The sequence below is a fragment of the Trematomus bernacchii genome, unplaced genomic scaffold (genome assembly GCF_902827165.1).
Source record: "Trematomus bernacchii unplaced genomic scaffold, fTreBer1.1, whole genome shotgun sequence".
Classification (NCBI taxonomy): Eukaryota; Metazoa; Chordata; class Actinopteri; order Perciformes; family Nototheniidae; genus Trematomus; species Trematomus bernacchii.
In genome coordinates this window covers 10,355,667-10,374,334 of record NW_022987593.1, presented here as the reverse complement: position 1 = coordinate 10,374,334, position 18,668 = coordinate 10,355,667, and the positions used below count along the sequence as shown (strand labels likewise).

At 40.8% G+C, this 18,668-nt stretch overlaps 1 protein-coding gene across 4 annotated transcripts in view; it reads left to right on the top strand.

The window, feature by feature from the left end:
- npnta (nephronectin a) overlaps positions 1-18,668 on the top strand; it is a 50,788-nt gene that overhangs the window by 25,666 nt on the left and 6,454 nt on the right. For 2 of the 4 annotated variants that reach the window (XM_034130441.1, XM_034130442.1), the window contains 6 exons: positions 1,565-1,657; positions 6,576-6,695; positions 7,913-8,032; positions 11,004-11,138; positions 12,162-12,284; positions 13,611-14,111. In XM_034130441.1, coding sequence (XP_033986332.1) covers positions 1,565-1,657; positions 6,576-6,695; positions 7,913-8,032; positions 11,004-11,138; positions 12,162-12,284; positions 13,611-14,111 — 1,092 coding nt within the window. The remainder of the gene's footprint in view (positions 1-1,564; positions 1,658-6,575; positions 6,696-7,912; positions 8,033-11,003; positions 11,139-12,161; positions 12,285-13,610; positions 14,112-18,668) is intronic. The other 2 variants (XM_034130444.1, XM_034130443.1) reach the window with 1 other exon arrangement.

Sequence of the window (18,668 nt, the reverse complement as noted above, 5' to 3'; positions counted from 1 at the left end):
CTGGACCTTTCTCTGCTTTTCTTGGCGACGGCACATTGCTGTCTCTGAAAATATTGTATATTTCAGTGTAGGTGTAGAAAGGTACTTTAGGAAACCGATCGCTCTCTGTCACTGTTTGTCTTCCTGGCTTGCAGCTGTTAATAATCTAACAGCTGCAAGTCTACTGTATTTTCCCTCAATTATCAGCTAATCACCCTAAATTATATTTGTTTTATCAATGTTCTCTTTCAGAAGATCATTAAATATCAAGTGGGCTACAGTATGAAGTCATATTTGACCTTAACCTCCATTAGCAGGACGATGGACCTGGAATAAAATTGATAGAAATGATCTCATCTAACCGTTGGGTGGCGATAATAATGATGCTATAAAATAAAGTGATAATTGAAGTCATATCAATCATCGAGCTCTTGCAAATCATTTCATGTAATTTCGTTTTACCTCAGAGCAAACATCTCACTCCGTTAAATGACCAACAGCGTACAATAGACACAGCACAGCCTGTTTGTTTGTTTTATACCACATGATGCACTTTCTGGCATTTGACGAGCATTTATTGCGTCCCACGGGTATCACTCTCAGATAAGATAACCATGCAGAGTGTGTCCCTGGGGGAGATTTGTGGTACGATACCCACTATAGCCTCTTGTTCCAGTAACTGCTCTGTTTTCCAATTTCATGGGATATTGTTCAGGTTTAGCTTTTGTCCAAACAATGTCTTCAAGAAAAATAACCACTCTTATAAGACAACGCTGCCCTTGTTAAATCATTCTCTCAGTGAATTATTGTTCTTAGCTACTAAAACGTTTCATACCAATATCAATGGAGCCTTTTTGCAGATAAGGCCTTTGACAAGTGTTGGGTAGAGTTGGCAGAAATGCAGTAAGCTTTCAAAACCTCCCAGTCTAAGTTACCGCTTCCCTCAATAGGGAGACGCTTGAATGATTTGAAGCGTGCGAAGCAGTCAAAGGTAGCTGTATCATCTTCCAGTCACTTAACAATAGGTGTTGTTTGATGACTGCCGGAGGAAAGGTTGCAGGATGGATGGATGGATCTTCACAGAGGGGGGGGGGGCTGAACGTCTCCAGGCTGTTTGTAGTCAAGCAGTGATTTGCCTTTTTGCTGTCTATCGTTTAACCTCCAGAAACAAATTGAGAAAGGATCCTCTGAATCCGTGTGATAATGTAATTCTCTCAGATCTTATTTCACCCTCAGGACAAAATAAGAATACCGAAGCGGGTAGGAGGAGAAGGGACACTTTCACTGTTTCTCCCATGGGCCCTCATGTCCAATTCCCACAAGTGTAATCCTCCTTACTGCATAATGTTCCTCTTTACTTTCCAGGAATGTGGTGTGGTCAGAGGTGTTACTAATCCATTGGTTGGTCCCTTTCTCTCTCTCTCTCTCTCTCTCTCTCTCTCTCTCTCTCTCTCTCTCTCTCTCTCTCTCTCTCTCTCTCTCTCTCTCTCTCTCTGTGTCTCCTTCTATCCTTATCTTGGATCAAACCCCCTTTCCTCCCACTTCCCCCCCATCCCCTCTAACCCATTTCCTTTATCTAAAGAAGAAGTGCTCGACTATTTAACCCCACCAGTGTGGGCCAGTCACCTCCCTATCTTCCGTCCTGTGGACCATCAGCCGGTGCGGGTAGTGATGGAGGGTGAGATTTCGACAATCGACTTTCCCCCCCCGCTCCTCTTCCTCCCTATCTTAGCAACATGCATGGAGCTCCACTGTGCAAACTGCGGAGGAGTGAAAGCCACCAGTTTCTTTGACACCTCCCAGACATGCCAGCATGAATGCCAAGCATGTCACAGTCTTCACCACCTCCTTTTTCTGTCACCTAAGAAACCTTTCTCAATAGCAAAGAGCCATTATGATTTTCCTTTATGCTCTGCCCCCTTCTTCTCTCTAATTTTCCTCTCCTCCGCACCCGGAACAAAGAGCTCATCCTTTCCTTTTAAAAAGAGACATAGAACTGCTCCTGCTAGAAAAAAAGGGCTTCGAATTTTACCCAGTGTTATCTTCCCTTGAGTCAAGCATATCCCCAAGAAAAAAGCCTTCTGCTAATCTCTCTGTCAGTGATAGAGGCGTGTCAGGAATGTAGCATACCTCAATGGAGTTGACCCAATAAATCACTCCACTTTGCATCACTTCAGATGTGCCTCAGAAGTTCATTTACCGTACAGTGAACACCCCAGAGGGGCTCTCCACCTCCGCTATCGCTCAGCTTTCTTCAGTCCTGAGGCCTCGTCGAGCTGTCAGTCGCTGGTCTGTCTGCTATCTCTCCGTTTTTCCACCACTCTGTGTCCTCGCTCCATCTTGTCTGTTTCTTTCTTCGCGAGGAGGCCCTGGCTGCGTCTGGCATGTGCTGATGCTCACAGAGCTGCCTCTGTCTGAGAATGTGACCATTTCAATAATCCCTCATTTACATTTTTAAGCTGTTTCGGCAAGTTAAGACCTGTTTTCTCTGACAGTGGACAAAGTGTTGCTATGGTTTTTTGTTATTGCAGGAATGAGAATGCAAGTTGTTTACTGTGAAAACCAGGGAGAAAATAAGGTTGACAGCACTAATTAAAACATTGAAATGTGTGTATGTGTCTGCAGAATTAAGGGATGTGGATATTATGTTGTGGGAGAACAGATTCATTTTGCCATGACATTAGACCTGAGTTTCTACCTGCCTAGAAATCTTCTTTGCGTGCAAACTAAAACATTTAACCTACAGTACAATGTTATTTTATTCTAGACTTTTTATATCTACTGATACATTTAAATTATATTAGAAAACTCTATCCTTAATCAGATACAATTAAACGTGCGTGTCACACATGTTCACGTATAGTGGAAAAATCAATATTGCTACTCCTTAAATGCCCCTTGTTAGCCTTGCTCATGAGTGGAAGTAACTCTATTAATGTTTCACTATACCGGCCCTCAAGTAACAACTGCATTCACAAACTGACCCCTATATATCCTCAACAGTTTATAGTCATGAAGCACTACTTAAGCTTGGTGGCACTGTGTGGCATTCAACAAGCTGACGGTCAAATTCCAGCCGCGCCTTTTGAATCAGCTAACATGGCTTAACTTAAGCGACCATTAATAGACGATGGCTCTGATATACAAACTGGGCATCTGCTGCGTCATTCATCCAAATCAATCTTTGGTATCTGTTAAATGTGGGAGGTATGTGGCACTCTAAGAATGTGCCCTGCATGTGTCCCCGCGGCTGAACACAGCGCCGTTCATAAAGCGGCCGGCCAAGATGAAAGCAACCCCTCATGTGCGGTACAGTGCACTGAAATCTGTTTGTGCTGTATCCCAGAAACAGGGGGTGATATTTATAGTTTAATTTGTGGACTTCTTGGAGCATGTGTTATCATTCCACTGTGATGGATTCCTGTTGTATTTTCCCCTTTTGGGCCTCAAACAGACGCCACATTTGGGGCTGGAAAAACTACCAAAATGAAAGAACTGTCACTTTAACTAAATATTAGCAAAAGGAAGAAGAAGTAAGATTTGATAGCTACCCTCCTCAAGTGAGTGATGCTCTGTAAGAGTAGTGACACTATTTCTTTTGAGAAAACCTAATCTAAAGAATAGCTTCAGGAGGAAACAGAGGTAAGGGGAAAACTGGAATGAAACATATTCTTTCTTTCTGTCAGAGCAGCAAAATACCCGACTGTACTAAAATCCCTCTCTATTTGAAAAGTGCATTGAGAAACACGAGTGTACTCAACAATTATACAACAAAGATTCTCAATTACAGTAATGAGAGCAATTAGTTACTTCCACCACAGCTGATGGCAGCACGATCAATATTCTATTAAAAGCAATATGCATCTAGAAATGAATAAAAGCCTCTTTCACAGCAGGCATTTTAACTTTTGCTAATAGAAAAAGCACAGGTTTAAATAATAACATTTTAGTCCGGAGACTCACTCATACATTAGGGATGGCTCTTTTTCATTTAAATGTCCCAGTATGCCACTTAAGTGAGTACAGACATTAATTGATCAAATGTAATTTATTACACCAGCGTAGTAAACTGACTGCTGTGAAAAAAAGACAAAAGAGGAATCAATCTGTTTTTAAAGTGTGCTATATAAATCAAATGTATTATTATTATTATTATTATTATTATTATTATTATAATCTATTTTTTGTTATTTATGTGATTAGAGTTTTCTTCTTAAATCCAATATTTAAACATTTAAAAAAAGACCCAATAGACCTCTCACACAGGTGTAACTAAAGTTATACCAAGGATCTTACATGGAACACCTACATTGAATATGGCCGCCATTAAAGAGGCCCTTTTATGCTTTTTGGAGTTTTCCCTTTCTTGTAGTGTGTATAGGTTTGTGTGCATGTAAATGGTCTGCAAAGGCTGAAATCCCGAAGTTCCCTCCCAAGGTAGTTTCTCTCCCATACTCCCCCCCTGCCTGAAACACCTCCATTAGACTCCATTGTTTACTTCCGTAAGATAGTGACATCCCTATGTAACACTCGCTTTTCTATTGGCTATAGGGCACCAACAAATTGTACACGATAGTCTAAGAGGCAGGACATCTCTAAGCTGTTGACCAATCACAACATAGCCTGCCAGGACAAAATACCTATATGAAACTGAAAATGAGCCTAATAGGGCCCTTTAATGCATTTGATGTCAAAACAATATCTGCTCTATAGAGCTATGAGGTTCTTATTAGTTGGTTTGCTACAATTTGAATTTTGACAATGCTACTTTACTTTAATTTCAATCTTTAAAATGAGTGTTCAGTGGAGTCCATAGTAAGAAATAACCGTTCTTTATCTCAGCCGCTATAACCATTTTAAAGGTCACCTATCATGCTATTTTTAGGCAATAGCATAGGTCTCAGATATATAAAAATATATAAAAAACATGTCTATGAAGTGTTTTGCTCAAAATACCAAACAGATCACCCATTCTAGCCATGCCTCATATCCCTCTATTTCACTTCCTGTTTCAAAAGTGCTGATTTAGGGTATAAAGCTTTAAAAAAAAAAAAAGGAGGGGGCTGAGCTCATGCGGGACCCGGCAGCTACTGTCTAAACTAAATACTGCCGTGATGAAACGCCATATCATGGATTATCAAGGATTATTTCTGAAACAGTATGGAGCTCAAAGGCTTTCTCTCTTGCCGGTTATACCACAAGGTGAGTTCCTTTTTATTTGCTGCTTCTTCACACACATGCTCTCCAGTACAGGTTAGCTCTGAGTGTTAGCGATGCTAATGTAAACACCGACCATATTACGTCCAAAACAGTCGGGCATTGTTTCCGATTTCTGATAGTGCCGTGGGTCCACATTTCCGATATTACGTCATATCGGACGCAAATCTGGATCAACTCCGTTGTAGCCCCGTTTTTAGAGAATTGGGTACGGAGGAAAAGAGAGAGGGTTTTATTTTCTGACGCTGCGTGAGTTCCCTGACACACCGGGGACACATATTTATGTATAAAAGTGCAAAAAGTGCATTCTGCATGATAGGTCCCCTTTAAGTAAAGGACACATGGACTTGTTATTGCAGGAAGTATACAGGTATAACTAATAACATTTATGATGTCTTGAAGTGAAGTCTCAGCAAGTCATCCCAGGAAGGCAAATGCACCGGGGAACTGAAACTATGACTAATGTTTTTAGTTACACCTGTGTGTTTTCTGCCAAAATGTCAAATATGTCATCCATCATACGTGACTACCTTGTTTTTCAACATTTTAAATCTTGTGAATGACTCTTAACTTTAGTCACAGTATTTAAAATAAGATTTCAGTCAAACCTACAGTGGGAATAAATTAACATAAATATATTTATTTTATTCAGCCAGCGTACAAACCCTCCATGAAGATACTTTGACTTGTCATAGCAGAAAGTTCCCAGGTGTAACTAATCACATTAATGGTGTCTCTGTTCCATTTAGAGGTGTCAGTAAGTCATTCCACCGAGGGAGTATAAACAACGCCAGCGCCCTGCGACAGAAACATATAAATGTTGTGCTGTGAGGAAGGTATAATGACTTTAATTTGCATAAGCATTTGACAGGTGTTGAGCTCAGGGCATATTTCCTTCTCCCAGGAGCCCTCCCTGCTACGAAGTCACAGCATCATTTTCTAATTTGATTTTCACGGTCTGTTGTGGCTGAGATTTCTCTACTTTTACGCCTGCACGAAAAACACTGGAATTATATGCATCTATCAAAGGATGCTGCAGCTTTAAGTACGTGAAGTCGTGGTGAGTCAGAGGGTATAATAGCATCTTTTATCACTTGCAGGTAATGGGTAGGTTGACAGTTGACACTGGCTTCCTGTTAAATCATCAAGGAGGGAAGTTGCAGGCTTGTCAGAACATGACACTTCCTCGAAGACACCTCCACCCTCTTCCAAAACACACACATTAACGCACGCACAGACAGACAAACCCATACATAAATGGATGGGTGAGGTTTGACATGACTGACCTCAGCACCTTTGCCCTCTGACTAATTTCACCTCTGTGCAGGGTCTCTCTGTCCTGCTTTCCACTTACGCTGTCTCTCTCTCTGTGTCCGCAGACCTGAATGAGTGCGGTCTGAAGCCCAGGCCCTGTAAACACAGGTGCATGAACACTTATGGAAGCTACAAGTGCTACTGCCAGAACGGCTACATGCAGATGCTTGACGGGACATGTGGAAGTGAGTCTTTCCCCCCAATACACAAACACACACATCTCTGTTGGTATTGATGTCTGAAATGTGGATATTGTGGTTCCTGATCTATGTTATTCTTTGTGTTTTCCACCATCTCTCTTTTGCTTTGTAGCCTGTATACTGTGAAGTTTATTTTTACGACAAATGTATTCATCTGAATGCCAGCAGTTGGCAACCTGATGACATATGCTCTCTATTAAACAAAGACAGTTTTCCACTTGTGTGAGTAGCTTTGACAGCAATCCTTTGATAGAGTGTTTTGATTAAAGCCCCTCGTTGATCCGCTTCATTACAGCAGCTGAAGAACCCCTCTGAAGAACCCTAAGAGGCCTACAATGAAAAGTATGAGGGAAACACAATCTTTAAACCCTCGGGTGCAGTTCTTATTGCTCGCCCGAGGTATTCGAAGAAGTAATGCCTGTACATGTCTGCCTGTAAATGATGTTTCTCACCTGATAGGCTAACTATTTTCTCCCCACATACATTAGAGCATAGCGTGACTCCTGGTGCCTCATTTTAATAAGGCTACAGTAGTTCTTTTTTTTTTATCAGAGGAAAATAAATGTCTCTCTTGGATTTTTCCCACTTGAGGCAATCTCAAAGAATTCCAGGTGTTGATGTGGGCTGATAGCATGATAGTGTTAAACACCGTGCCACTCCTCTTTTCTCCCCTGCTACTGCTTTGATCAATAGATCGCTGTAGCATTTAATCAGGCTAGCCTTCCTCCGTCATCAAACTGTACTCCTGGGTGCCTGCGGCGGCTGAAGTGGCGACTGCAGCAGCATGAGGCTCACTCTTTAATTTCCTTTTAAGGGTCTGATGTTATTGAAAGAGGCTGAACAAAATCTGATCCATTATATTATTATTTTAGAGGGGTTTGATCTGCCCCTGCACGGCTCAACAACAGCACGCACACTACACACGCTTCAATAGGATGGAGGGGGATTATGATTCCTCAGGTGTAGGAAAATATGAAAGTGGGGGAAGATTGCGTGGGCTAAGGTGCACAGCACAGGAATCTCATAATGGCCGACTGTGTGTTGTTCTGTTGTCTGCGCCTCAGGGTCAGCTCGACTAATACCGTCTATAGTTGGTGGATAGGATAAAGTGTGAGTGTGGATGTGAGGAAGAAAGAAAGAAAGCCTCCCTTGTGGCACCATCATGTGTTAATAATGTGCTGTGATTCCCTTGTATCCTTCAGATGCTCGCACTTGTGGCATGGCCAACTGTCAGTACGGCTGCGAGGTGCTGAAAGGAGAGGTCCGATGTCAGTGTCCGTCACCGGGGCTGCAGCTGGCTCCGGATGGAAGAACCTGTGTGGGTACGTGGCAGACTTTATATATATCTCCAGAGGCCTGAAAACCGAGCCTCGTGCTACCACTCCCTTCCATAAGCTACCCATGTAAAGCATCACAAGCATTTTATTGCCTTTTTTTTTATATCTTCTTCTCAGACTTTAAATTAGCAGAGTGATAATGAATGCCATCGTTTTGGCTGAGCGAGAAGGAAATCTTGGCAGTGAAAAGGCAATTTTGGAAATAATACCTCTTTGCAAGCGAAGCTGAAATTCATCCAAAACATATTTACCAATACATCCGTTTTGCTTTGATCAAGGACCATGGAAATTTGTTTCAAATATTGGTATTGAGAAGAAGCATACAAGTGTAAGCAATAGTACAGACTTCTTTGGGGTGGGAATCATGCTTCCCTTTTTCAACATATAAGAAAAACCGAACAGCCAACAAGAAATAATACAGAAAAAACATAGCATGACAGGAATACCATACTGAATGACATACATAGTCATAGTGGGAAAGAACATACAACATAGTATATATAATACAAATAAATAAATAAACCATGGAAATGTAACCAGCCTTGTCAACCAAATGGTGACTATATCCAACTTACTTCCTCCAGCTTTTACAGCAGAAATGTGATCAGGGGAAGCCCACCCCCTCCTCCATTCCTCCCCTCCTTCATTAACAGCTTCTCGAGTGGGAAGGACACAGATGAAGGGGGCAGTTGAGGCAGTTAACCTGTGTCCGGTTTAAATACAGGCTGTTCCAGACTGGACTTTTCCTGCTACAGTATGCTGCCCTATATTCCCACTTATCTGTGGGCGGATGGGAGGCGGATTTTTAAACAGAACGAACATCAATCATGAAAAATGATGGAGGTGGGGAAGGACAGGTTGCCCGCCACAGGTGTTAAAACTGTTAAATGGAATTTTTCTGGTTTCCCAGAGAAGCAGATGTTTTATGGAGAGTTTCTCATCATATTTAGGAAGATTTTTCCTTAACAGAGACTTGGAGAGTTTAAAATGTCTTTACTCATTATGTCAACACCTTTCTAACGTAGGTGTGGCCTGGGCAGATGTTTATCAAACTTTTAGAAAAGATGCTTCATAATGCTTAAATTATATATTTTTTAAGAGTAAAAAGGTACATCTGTTGCACATAAAATAGACTTATAAATAAATAATATAATTGAGTTGTTCGCTCGTTCTGAAATATATAACACAAGCACGTCACTGCAATGTGGCTGCATACTCTCGGCACGGTCTAATGAGTCATACCTGCGCATATACCAAGAGTCTGCTTAGAATGAACCCTATAAACATATAAGCTGACACTATTCAACACACATACACTGCTCACTATTTAGAGAGTGGCTGCATACTCTCGGCACGGTCTAATGAGTCATACCTGCGCATATACCAAGAGTCTGCTTAGAATGAACCCTATAAACATATAAGCTGACACTATTCAACACACATACACTGCTCACTATTTAGAGAGTGGCTGCATACTCTCGGCACGGTCTAATGAGGGATGCTTACTTTTGTGGGTTTCACCAAAAGGACCCCTGAGCTGCCCTCTGTGCCTGTGTGATCTTTACTCCGTATAGTTATAAGTAAACATTAAAGTGCTTTTGAGAATAATACAGTTTCCTGTCCATTACCAGGCCCAATATTATGGGATCACACACACATTGCTTTTCATCAAATACGAGTCAAATATGAGGCATGATCTCACATTCAGTTCTTTTACTGAATAACACCTAAAGTCTCTGCAAAGTAGCTCCAGTACCAATTTAAGTGTGAAATTCAAATCAATCTATAATTATATTATTATATATAAATCTGGATTCATGTAATTTCTGCAGCCGGTAGCAGATGTATAATAAACAGAATTTATTTAGTCAATTTCAAACATTGTGCACTATAGGCTAGAAATCTCTTGAGCACGATGTCTGATGATCCAAAGGAAGTATTGACTTGTTTTGCACTGTGACAGAAAGCTGATTAATGACAGAGCGTATTGATGTTTCTGCATTGTTGCAGAGGCTCGCTGTGAGATGGCTTCATATATTTTAGTGCTGCCTCTCATAGAAATTGCTTAATGTATCAGACGAGTTGTCAAACAAAACCCAATTGCAGATTGTAATGTTGGCCAAATATTTATCCTGTATATAACTATGAATAACTGTTTAATATGATGCTCTGAAAGAAATGTGTCTTCAATGCTGGATGTAACACTCAGGCATTATGTAGGCAATATTATTACACATTTTGACACAGGGGCTGAATTTATGTGTACGTGTGTGTATTTTGTAAAACATGATAATTCACCACCGCTCTGTGAGTTGCTAAATAATTCAACTGTTGGCCATTAAGCAGCTCTAGTGGATCAGTTTGGGATTAAGCGCCCTGCTGATGAGAAGCCTAACAGCAGTCTTTAAGGGATAAGAGAGCCCCGCCCACCTACTTCTCTCCTTATTTTCCCAGCTGCTCCAGGTGTCTCTGTGTTTTTAAAGTCCTTTCAAACAACAGTCCCTGCAGCGCGGCGGGGCCTCAGCTGCATCGTGCAGAATATAAATTAATGATTGTAAAGCAAATGCCTCGCTGTTTCTAAATATGAATGCCCACATGCCGGGAAAGGTGATCAACAGAGAGAGTGAGAATAGGTCTTTAAATAATGAAACAACGTAGTGTGCATTGTATTCTGCTCACTGAACAGAATAGCTAATGTGCTTCGTTCATAAATGAATGCTAACCAGGGAAGGTAAAAAAAAGTCTCCATGTATGAATAGAGATGTTTATCTAGTTTCATATTTAATTTCCTTTTTTCTAACCTTGACGTTTTTCACTGCATTGTGGTTTTTGAATGCATTTAAAACTTTATGGGACCAACTCCGAGACCTTAAGTGAAAAACGATGAATACATTATGTTTTGTTTTGAATATTTTCTTCTGTGCAATGACCTGTATTTGTTGTGCTCCTCCTGCAGATGTGGATGAGTGTGCTGCAGGGATAGCAGTGTGTCCTCGGTTCAGGAAATGCATAAACACTTTCGGTAGCTACATCTGCAAGTGCCACGAAGGCTTTGATCTGCAATACATCAACGGGAAATACCAATGCATAGGTACGGTCAGGAGGTCGCTGCAGTGAGGCTTTCACAGATAAAACACACAAAGGTCATGAATGTGCTGATCAGTGATGATTTATGACCAAGGTATTTTCAGTGAGGCAGGTTTTGTTTTTTACACCCTGTAAAGATATTAAAACAATTTGTCTACATATAATGTCTAATAATAATCCGATAATATGATATATTTAATACAACACAGTCAAAAGAGCCATTTTGCAGGATTATAGAATTCACTTTCATTGCTATATTACATTACATTACATTACATGTTACTTGTTAGACGCTTTTATCCAAAGCGACTTACATACTCAATACTGTGGGCAATCCCCACAGGAGCAATTTGGGGTGTAGTGTCTTGCCCAGGGACACAACGACATGCTGACTGCAGTGGGGTTTGAACCTGTGCTCCCCTGATCCGAACACCAACGCCACACACCTCCCATATTACTCTTTTACTACTTCTTAAGATGTTGCTGTATTCATCAGTACCCCATTTAAAGATACCACTGTTTAGTGTGTTGAAAATATATCTCAAATAAATACAGATAAACGAAAAAGTCATTTGAGGCTGTCTCATGAAGTGGGATGACTGATTTCATTGTTTTACGTTTGCCAAGTACTCACTAGTTGAAATAGGGGAAAAAATGTAATAAACAGGAACTGACACAACGTCAACAACGTTCAGATTAAATAACTATCAATGTTAACCTTAAATCTCGGCAACATCTGAAAACATATCTCCAATGTTTATCTATTCATTTTTCAGAACAAAAGCCAAAGAATAGGAAAAGGTTGCTCCTATTCTAAGACTTTGCATCTCCATCTCAAGAGTGATTTTGTAACTCTAAGGGTTATTCACTGAAATGCTTTAGCTAGCAGTGCGCATGATATACACTTTGAACCCCGTTGGAGAGGATGTGAAGCAATTATCCTTGGATATTCTGCTGTTATGTCTAAAGTTTGCTTTTGCGCTTGCACCCGGTAGCTGAATGTTGTTATGTTTCCATTATCTTTCAGACGTGGATGAGTGCTCTTTAGGTCGGAGCCACTGCAGCGGCTTCGCCTCCTGCTACAACACGCCAGGCTCATACAAGTGCAAATGCAAAGACGGCTACCGGGGGATGGGCCACGACTGCAAACGTAAGAATTGAGAACAAAACCCCTGGCCCCCGATGCTCACTTTTGCAAACGGGGCCTCACGTTTTTTGTTTTCTTTGCTGGTGTTTCTCAAAAAGCTAGAAAAGTAAGAAAGAGGGAGGAATAGCCTCCAAGCGAAGAGCTGGGACTGAAATTCCTTTCTTTGTAATGGCTGTCAGTCAACACTTAAATCACCCTGCTTCCTTATCACGTGTGCGGAGAGTGAGCCTTTACTCCTTTTTTGACATTTGGACATTTTAATGTCATCATGAAATATGAGTTATTTCTTTCCCTGGTTAGTTTGTTTCATTTTGCGTGCCGACACACAGTTCATTAGTCTGTGCGTCGGCAGTTTTCACAGCAGCTCAGTGGGCAAGAAGTAATATATTCTCCAGAGTTATTTAATCATTGCGCAGACACAACTGGTGTAACAGTCCATAGAGCAGGGCGGGGGGGATGCCTCATGGCGTAGCACGCTGCAAATATTTCACCCTGTCGCCTGCCCAAGGGTGTGTGAGCCACAAGTGCTCTGGGAGTCGAGTTGCAATATCCTACGTGTGTATCACATATCAAAGTCGCCTGCAACCTGAGAAGGCAATAACTGAGTTCAAACTCTTTGTCCACTCTCATTCCTCACTCATGAACCCCTTATGAAGCCCTGCATCTCACCCCCCCCCCCCCCCCCCCCATTCAATGCTCCTGATGGAAAGAATGAGAGGGGTAACAAAGGAAAAGGAGGTGTAACGTTGATGACATCAGCAGAGCGAGGGTGATCTCCAAGGCCTGTTTGAGCGCAGAGATCGTTCCACACACACAGAGCTGCTGAGAGGCCTCCGGCTATGAACACACAAAGAATATCTAATTAGGACAAGCATATAAACGGATGGAAAAAAAGCCACTGACAGAGAGAAATATTGATTTCTCAAAAGCAGACATTTACTGAACGTGGGGTGTCTTTGTGGGTTTTGTTATTGAAGGCCACCTTGTCATGCTGCACACTGTTTCTCCTCTTTCAACTTTCCCACTGAGAACATTTGTACAGAATTCTTTTTTTTTAAAAGGCACAAAAGAAAGAATGTGAACGTGCAAAATTAGGATTTTATAGGCCTTTCTTGTTTGAGCTTTTGCATCAGTGAGATTAGAAACACCCGATCTGTTTTAGGTGCTAACATTTGGCTAATAGAAATAAGGAGAAAGTCTCGGTAGATAAAGGAAAGCCTTCACTTCCAATGTCAGACTAATCATTGCAATTAGTCTGCAATTCTCCGCCTCATTAACTCTTAAGTGCTCATATTTCAGTACTTAATCTACATTCTCTTCTTATTCCAGCCATCCCTAAGGTGGCTATTGACCCTCCGAGGCCAGGCAAACTGCCTCCAAATCATCACAACCGCCTCCCAGATACAGATCAGAGGAGGACCACCACCACCGTCCGCCCACCAGTGACTCAAAGGAGAGTCTTCCCCGTAATCCCAAAAACAACAACAGCCGCCCCCACAACTACGACAACCACGACAACAACCAAAGCACCTCCAAAGAGGGTTACCCCACCTCCACGTAAACCAGCCCTTCCCACCCGGAAGCCCTTTATCCCGACCCGGAAGCCCTTCATCCCGACCAGGAAGCCCTTCATCCCGACCAGGAAGCCCTTCATCCCGACCAGGAAGCCCTTCATCCCGACCAGGAAGCCACCAGCACCAACACGCAAGCCCTATATCCCACCCATAAGACCAGTTCCTCCCACCAGACGCCCCCCAACCCCCCCACCAGTCACTCCTGTGGACAACACCATCCAGAAGGAGGTCACCAAACAGAGAGGGGACGTCCACAGTAAGAACTAGTTTTATATTTCATTGTTTTCGTTTTGAATAGATTACATTTATTACAACTTGCACTTGCATTCGAAATCTAACGGTTGTTTCATAATACTTGAAGGGTTTGAGTGATAGGTGGAAATCAGATCTTGTTTTAACTTATCACACTTGAAATCATGAAAATAAGACCTCTTTACGAAACGTATTATTGCAAGAAAACGTTTAAAACTACATAAATGTATTTTTGTTGGCCATTAGGGGGCAGTAAAATAGTGAATAAACACAACATTGACATATTATACCTCCTAAAGTTTTTCCAATTAAATAGCTACCAATTAGTTGCCTTTTTACACATACATTAGGTAATGAACATTATTCTTATTTATTGGATTCCTATCTCAGGCCACCTGACACAAATAAGTGTCATATTTACCCTGCTTTTAGCTCTGTTTTTGGTCTCTACCAACTCCTGGGGGAGATATCTGGCTCTTTGGATACTAGATGCTCCACACTGCTTCAACTAACTATTACTGACTGCTGTTTTAACTAAGCAGGTAATGTACAATGGGTATTTAGAGTTTAACTGATAACAGCTGCTGTTTCTTGAAATTATACTAATAAGAGTGGGTAGATTTTACTTATAATGTAAAGATTTGGGCTGTAGAAGCAAAACAACAAGCTGAGAGATGATAAAACCCTCTGAGTCGACTGATTAATTCTCGTTGGTCAATACGAGCCTCACCTTTCACATAACCCAGTACAAATAACGGAGTCGCAGTAGCTCAACTGGTGGAGAGCACACTGTGTACTGAGGCCAGTCTGACCCATGATCCTTTGCTGCATGTCATCCTCTATTTCCCTCCTTGCTGTCTATCTTCAGCTGTGATACAGGCACATAATAAGGTTTAACAGCTTAGAAAGCTTAACACCTCGTTGCATTAGCAAGTTTCATCCCTGCTTGTTTACATTTGAGTCACAGGCTGACACACAAAGGCAGTTGTTGTCCAACAATTCATCTTCATCTGCTCCCAGACAGGTTTCCTCGAACCAAATTGGAGCATGTCAGCATATTTCTTCATCTGCATGCTGAAACAATGTGTTTATTATGACACATGTCACCATCTGGGGATCATTACACATGGAGCACACATGTTGCTGAGCAGCTAAATATCAGGAACCATGTGTACACAGTTTATCTCCAGCCAGGCAGATGGTGAACTGGAGAAAATGTTGGTCTTGATATCATATTTAATATAAGGGCATGAGAGCTCTGTGCATTATTGCCTTCACATAGTTGTCTCACTGTCATACTTTACCATCTTTACATGATCTCAATCAAGCTATAAACAAAGAATATTGTTTTTTTTCATTTTAAAATGCTCAAGTAGTGACCTAAATGTTTAAAGAGTTTTTCTTCCTCTTTCTTTTGATCTATTAGACTATTTGTCTACAGGTTAAAACATTTTTATTACAATATTTACATTTTGAAAAGACCAAAAGTTCAGAAGAACACCAAATGCATATTCATGCATGGCATTAAATAGTTACCAATTGAATGCACCACTAACCATTTGAGTAAAATATTAAACTGCCCATCTTTTATGGGAAACAAATTGACTTTTTAAAGATTTAAAGATTAACTTTTTCAGTAGGAATACATTCATTTAAAAGCACTGACTGCCATAGACAGAAAATAGACTAAAATAATTGTTGGCTTTGGGTTTTATTATTTTAATTGTTTACACTGCCCACATTATACTTCTTGTATTCCCCATTTTATTTCACAGCATACAGTTTAACGAGTAACTTCTCGAACATGTGCAATTTCAGTAAATGTACACATTATTATGATATAGATAGAGCCATACAGAAAAGGCAACAAGGGGAAATTCAATAACATAGAAAGTTTACTCCAGATGCACTTATAGTCAATTGTGCACAAAAACTTGTATTTGAACATTGATAGAAGTGTTGTTTTTGGTGTCATGCTCAATTATGCGCTGCAAATCCAAAACCCTTTGAGACAGAAATATCTGGTGTGATATAACGACAAAGTACAGGATAAGAGTGGATATTCTGAGGTTCACCTTGCCAGATGGCTTCACATAAATTAGAAAGAAGACAGAAGAGAGAAGATTGCATTAGCACCTGTCTGCACTGCTTGAAGGAGACATCAATCTAATAGTTCGCACCACGGCAGAGCAGTTCTAGGAATCCGAGCTTCCTGAAGATGGTTTGAATAAGATGAGAGGAGGGACACCGCTGAGTGATTACTCGAATAATTACACAGAAATAGGAATGAATTTGAATAAGATCCTCAGGACATGAAGAACCACTCAGCTGTGCTGCAAGTGCAGGTGTGTAAAGAACGCTGGACTTATACAATCAGCACTAGTTTCTCTTCAACTTATTTACTAATTCAATTTCCTGCAGGAAGATTAAATTAGAAGATTGATAACACGTGAGAGTGTTATCAGTCATCTCACCTACATCTCAGCGAGAAAATAAATAAGCATATTTTAACAACATTTTAATATGTTTTCCTTAAAGAAGTACATGTTGCTCTGTGAAAGAAAACCCCCTCAAATATCAGAAGCTAATCAAACCCTTACAACTTCCTCTCTATTGCAATACAAATGCAAAAAAATTACTAAGAATTCAAGGTTTTCATATGAATATGATTACTTGTGTCATCTCTTAAAAGGGAAGTTTAGTCACGTTGTATTTAAAAAAAATACTAACATGCACTTATGACAGTGCATGCTTGGCTTTTTATCCATACCTCAAAAAAGTTGAAGTTGCTGAACATTTTGGAAGAAAAAAGAATTCCCCTCAAGCAGCTTCTATTGACCTGACAGAAATGTGGATGAAATACCGACAAAAGGTCAAAAAACAAGGGTGTCCAGTGAAGTGACATTTAGAAGGTGTTTCAACAAAGTTGTTCAACAAATAAGAGGTTAACAGGGTCACTTCCAAACTTAACTCTGGTCTTGTCCAACACAGCCCCGGAAAATACACTGTTCCTTGCTGTGGAAAGTTCAATTGAGTTAATTTCTTCTTAAGAAAAAAATCACTTCTGTTAACAATGAGGTCTGTGGATCTTACAAGGTATCAGTGACCTTGTTTCTAAGAAAATATATGGCTGTAGACATTTTTAAATCTACATTTTTAAGATGTAGACATTTTTTGAGCAGCGCAAATAAAATATAATTCCCTTTTTTAGGCGATTTGGTTTAGTCTGGTTGTGTATTTTTTATCCAGTCAATGTGACACACCTATACCTAAGATGTTTTGTTCTTAAACCGATCAAGTTAATGGAATCAGAGTAAATAAATCTAACATATACAATTACAGGGCCCTTGTTTTTGACAAGACACATGGCTATTGAGGTTTTCAAATCTATATTTTCTAAGATTTGAGCAGTGCAAATCAAATATAATTCTATTTTTAGGCGATGTGATTGTGTCTGGTTGTATATTTTATATTCAGTCAATGTGACATACCTATATCCGTTTAGTACTTACTGAGTGAGTAACTGATTCTTAATAGCATCAAAGTCAATACATCTCTCATATAAAATTACCCACTTTCTTGGTTCTTTGGAAGTGTTAAGGACCTTGTTTCTGAGAAAAAGGTTTTAAAATCAACATTATTTCAGATTTGGTTAACCCCATGCTTTATGGCATCAGAGTCAATTAATATAACTTATACAATTACACAGTTCCCTTGGCCAGAATTTGTGAAGTTGCACAGTGTATCTCTCCTGTCCCACAGCTATGTTATGCTCACAGTGTCACTGTTCAAGTTACCGCTTCCCTAACTTGTGTTGTGTTTACTCTTTATATATCTCCTCTATGAGCGGACACAAGAAATCAATGGGGGTCTCGTTCCTTAAAAGCAGACACACACACACACACACACACACACACACACACACACACACACACACACACACACACACACACACACACACACACACACACACACACAGAAACCTGGATGCCTGGGATATCTGGAGAGCCTGGTCTGAGTGTGACCTCCCCACTGTCAGATTCCTTCGACTGTCAGACTGCATTTCAGTCTGCCAGGTGGTTGTGACCCGTCTTGGGGGTGGGTGGCCCGTTTCAGAGGCTCAGGCTGGGTGGTGGGGGGGGGGGGGGATTACATGTTGGGGAGTCTGGGGGATTGACAGTTCAAGTGCAGGTTACAGCGCATTCACAGCATAGGGGCAAGAATCTGCCGGGGATGCTGGGAATAGTGTTATTGATAGTTGTCTCAGTCAATTCCACTGACTTATCTCATCTGCAAATGCAATACATACTAAACTGATGAGGTTTGTCACGTTTCTTTATATAGAACCTCTTCATAAAGGCAATTTAAAACCAGTAAGGGATATTTATTGCTTACTAATAGAGCTAAAGGCGCGGCTGTGGCCCAGGAAATAGATAGTTGTCCTACAGTGTTAGATCCCCACCTTGTATGGCAGCCCCTGTCTCCGTATGAATGTGTGTGAATGTTGTCTTGTAAATGTAAAAGCTCTTTCAGGGTTCCCAAAGACTGGAAAAGTGTTTTA